Here is a 4,669-nt window from a genome sequence, read left to right as displayed (position 1 = left end):
GGACAGCTCAACTTGAGAGGACAGCTCAACTTGAGAGGACAACTGAACTTGAGAGGACAGCTCATCTAGAGAGGACAGCTCATCTAGAGAAGACAGCTCAACTTGAGAGGACAGCTCAACTTGAGAGGACAGCTCAACTTGAGAGGACAGCTCAACTAGAGATGACAGCTCAACTAGAGAGGACAGCTCAACATGATAGGACAGCTCAACTTGAGAGGACAGGTCAACTTGAGAGGACAGCTCAACTAGAGAGGACAGCTCAACTTGAGAGGTCAGCTCAACTTGAGAGGACAGCTCAACTTGAGAGGACAGCTCAACTTGAGAGGACAGCTCAACTTGAGAGGACAGCTCAACTTGAGAGGACAGCTCAACTTGAGAGGACAGCACAACCTGAGAGGACAGCACAACTTGAGAGGACAGCTCAACTTGAGAGGGCAGCTCAACTTGAGAGGACAGCTCAACTTGAGAGGACAGCCCAACTTGAGAGGACAGCACTACTTGAGAGGAAAGCACAACATGCGAGGACAGCATAGCTTGCGAAGACAGCACGGCTGGCGAGGACAGCACGGCTTGCGAAGACAGCAAGGCTTGCGATGACAGCACAGCTTGCGAGGACAGTACAGCTTGCGAGGACAGCGCAGCTTGCGAGGACAGCACAGCTTGTGAGGACAGCACAGCTAACGAGGACAGCACAGCTTGCGAGGACAGCACAGCTTGCGAGGACAGCACAGCTTGCGAGGACAGCACAGCTTGCAAGGACGGCACAGCTTGCGAGGACGGCACAGCCCTCAAAGACGGCACAGCTTGCGAGGACAGCACAGCTTGCGAGGACAGCACAACTTGCAAGGACAACACAGGTTGCGGGGACAGCACAGGTTGCGTGGACAGCACAGGTTGCGAGGACAGCACTGCTTGCGAGGACAGCAAGGCTTGCGAGGACAGCACAGCTTGCGAGGACAGCACAGCTTGCGAGGACAGCACGTCTTGCGAAGACAGCACAGCTTGCGAGGACAGCACAGCTTGCGAGGATGGCTCAGCTTGCGAGGACGGCACAGCTTGCGAGGACGGCACAGCTTGCAAGGACATCACAGCTTGCGAGGACAGCTCAACTTGAGAGGACAGCTCAACTTGAGAGGACAGCTCAACTTGAGAGGACAGCTCAAATTCAGACGACAGCAAAACTTGAGAGGACTGCTCAACTTGAGAGGGCTGCTCAGCTTAAGAGGGCAGCTCAACTTGAGAGGGCAGCTCAACTTTAGAGGGCAGCTCAACTTGAGTGTACAGCTCAACTTGAGAGGAAATCTCAACCTGAGAGGACACCTTAACCTGAGAGCTCAACTTGAGAGCACAGCACAACTTACAAGGACAGGAAAGCTTGCGAGGACAGCAAAGCTTGTGAGTACAGCAAAGCTTGTGAGGACAGCACGGCTTGCGAGGACAGCAAAGCTTGCAAGGGCAGCACGGCTTGCGAGGACAGCACAGCTTGCGAGGAGAGCACAGCTTGCGAGGACAGCACAGCTTGGGAGGGCAGCACAGCTTTCGAGGACAGCACAGCTTGCGATGACAGCACAACTTTTGAGGATAGCACAGCTTTCGAGGACAGCTCAACTTGAGAGGACAGCTCAACTTGAGAGGACAGCTCAACTTGAGCGGACAGCTCAACTTGAGAGGACAGCTCAACTTGACAGGACAGCTTAAATTGAGAGGACAGCTCAACTTGAGAGGGCAGCTTAACTTGACAGGACAGCTCATCTAGAGAGGACAGCTCATCTAGAGAGGACAGCTCAACATCAGAGGACAGCTAAACTTGAAGGAGAGGTCAACTTGAGAGGACATCTCAACTTGAGAGGACAGTTCAACTTGAGAGGACAGCTTAACTTGAGAGGACAGCTGAACTTTAGAGGACAGCTCAACTTGAGAGGACAGCTCATCTAGAGAAGGCAGCTCATCTTGAGAGGACAGCTCAACTTGAGGGGACAGCTCAACTTGAGAGGGCAGCTCAACTTGAGAGGGCAGCTCAACTTGAGAGGGCAGCTCAACTTGAGATGGCAGCTCAACTTGAGAGGGCAGCTCAACGGTAGAGGACAGCTCAACTTGAGAGGACAGCTCAACTTGAGAGGACAGCTCAACTTGAGAGGACAGCTCAACTTGAGAGGACAGCTCAACTTGAGAGGACAGCTCAACTTGAGAGGACAGCTCAACTTGAGAGGACAGCACAACCTGAGAGGACAGCACAACTTGAGAGGACAGCACAACTTGGGAGGGCAGCTCAACTTGAGAGGACAGCTGAACTTGAGAGGTCAGCCAAACTTGAGAGGACAGCTCTACTTGAGAGGAAAGCACAACATGCGAGGACAGCACAGCTTGCGAGGACGGCACAGCTTGCGAGGACGGCACAGCTTACAAAGACGGCACAGCTTGCGAGGACAGCACAGCTTGCGAGGACAGCACAGCTTGCGAGGACAGCACAGGTTGCGGGGACAACACAGCTTGCGAGGACAGCACAGGTTGCGAGGACAGCACAGCTTGCGAGGAGAGAACGGCTTGCGAGGACAGCACAGCTTGCGAGGACAGCACAGCTTGCGAGGACAGCATAGCTTGCGAAGACAGGACAGCTTGCGAGGACAGCACAGCTTGCGAGGACGGCACAGCTTGCAAGGACATCACAGCTTGCGAGGACAGCTCAACTTGAGAGGACAGCTCAACTTGAGAGGACAGCTCAACTTGAGAGGACAGCTCAAATTCAGAGGACAGCAAAACTTGAGAGGACTGCTCAACTTGAGAGGGCTGCTCAGCTTAAGAGGGCAGCTCAACTTGAGAGGGCAGCTCAACTTGAGAGGGCAGCTCAACTTGAGTGTACAGCTCAACTTGAGAGGAAATCTCAACCTGAGAGGACACCTCAACCTGAGAGCTCAACTTGAGAGCACAGCACAACTTACGAGGACAGGAAAGCTTGCGAGGACAGCAAAGCTTGTGAGGACAGCAAAGCTTGTGAGGACAGCACAGCTTGCGAGGACAGCAAGGCTTGCGTGGACAGCACGGCTTCCGAGGACAGCACGGCTTGCAAGGACAGCACGGCTTGTGAGGACAGCACACCTTGCGAGGACAGCAAAGCTTGCAAGGACAGCACGGCTTGCGAGGACAGCACAGCTTGCGAGGAGAGCACAGCTTGCGAGGACAGCACAGCTTGGGAGGGCAGCACAGCTTTCGAGGACAGCACAGCTTGCGATGACAGCACAACTTTTGAGGACAGCACGGCTTTCGAGGACAGCTCAACTTGAGAGGACAGCTCAACTTGAGAGGACAGCTCAACTTGAGCGGACAGCTCAACTTGAGAGGACAGCTCAACTTGACAGGACAGCTTAAATTGAGAGGACAGCTCAACTTGAGAGGGCAGCTCAACTTGACAGGACAGCTCATCTAGAGAGGACAGCTCATCTAGAGAGGCCAGCTCAACATCAGAGGACAGCTAAACTTGAAGGAGAGGTCAACTTGAGAGGACATCTCAACTTGAGAGGACAGTTCAACTTGAGAGGACAGCTTAACTTGAGAGGGCAGCTCAACGTGAGTGTACAGCTCAACTTGAGAGGAAATCGACACCTGATAGGACACCTCAACCTGAGAGGACAGCTCAACTTGAGAGGACAGTCCAACTGTAGAGGACAGCTCAACTGTGGAGGACAGCTCAACTTGAGAGGACAGCTCAACTTGAGAGGACAGCTCAACTTGAGAGGACAGCTCAACTTGAGAGGACAGCTCAACTTGAGAGGACAGCACAACCTGAGAGGACAGCACAACTTGAGAGGACAGCACAACTTGAGAGGGCAGCTCAACTTGAGAGGACAGCTGAACTTGAGAGGTCAGCCAAACTTGAGAGGACAGTTCTACTTGAGAGGAAAGCACTACATGCGAGGACAGCACAGCTTGCGAGGACGGCACAGCTTGCGAGGACGGCACAGCTTACAAAGACGGCACAGCTTGCGAGGACAGCACAGCTTGCGAGGACAGCACAGCTTGCGAGGACAGCACAGGTTGCGGGGGCAACACAGCTTGCGAGGACAGCACAGGTTGCGAGGACAGCACAGCTTGCGAGGACAGAACGGCTTGCGAGCACAGCACAGCTTGCGAGGACAGCACAGCTTGCGAGGACAGCATAGCTTGCGAAGACAGGACAGCTTGCGAGGACAGCACAGCTTGCGAGGACGGCTCAGCTTGCGAGGACGGCACAGCTTGCGAGGACGGCACAGCTTGCAAGGACATCACAGCTTGCGAGGACAGCTCAACTTGAGAGGACGGCTCAACTTGAGAGGACAGCTCAACTTTGGAGGACAGCTCAACATAAGAGGGCATCTCAACTTGAGAGGGCAGCTCAACTTGAGAGGGCAGCTCAACTTGAGAGGGCAGCTCAACTTAAGAGGGCAGCTCTACTTGTGAGGACAACTGAACTTGAGAGGGCAGCACAACTTGCGAGGACTGCACAACTTGCGAGTACAGCAAAGGTCGCGAGGACAGCAAAGCTCGCGAGGACAGCAAAGCTCGCGAGGACAGCAAAGCTCGCAAGGGCAGCACGGCTCGCGAGGACAGCACGGCTTGCGAGGACAGCACAGCTTGCGAGGACGGCACGGCTTGCGAGGACAGCACGGCTTGCGAGGACAGCACGGCTCGTTAG

General features: G+C 54.4%; 1 protein-coding gene across 1 annotated transcript; it reads left to right on the top strand.

The window, feature by feature from the left end:
- The first annotated feature begins 593 nt into the window (after positions 1 to 593).
- On the top strand, positions 594 to 4,669 carry LOC124579780. The gene is made up of 4 exons (XM_047131252.1): positions 594 to 1,244; positions 1,936 to 3,317; positions 3,411 to 4,430; positions 4,495 to 4,669. Exons 1-4 carry the CDS (start codon positions 594 to 596, stop codon positions 4,667 to 4,669), a joined length of 3,228 nt encoding a protein of 1,075 aa, XP_046987208.1.

This window comes from Schistocerca americana, unplaced genomic scaffold, assembly GCF_021461395.2.
Source record: "Schistocerca americana isolate TAMUIC-IGC-003095 unplaced genomic scaffold, iqSchAmer2.1 HiC_scaffold_312, whole genome shotgun sequence".
Classification (NCBI taxonomy): domain Eukaryota; kingdom Metazoa; phylum Arthropoda; class Insecta; order Orthoptera; family Acrididae; genus Schistocerca; species Schistocerca americana.
Note: the sequence above shows the minus strand (reverse complement) of the source record. Positions and strands in the feature narration are given on the sequence as shown.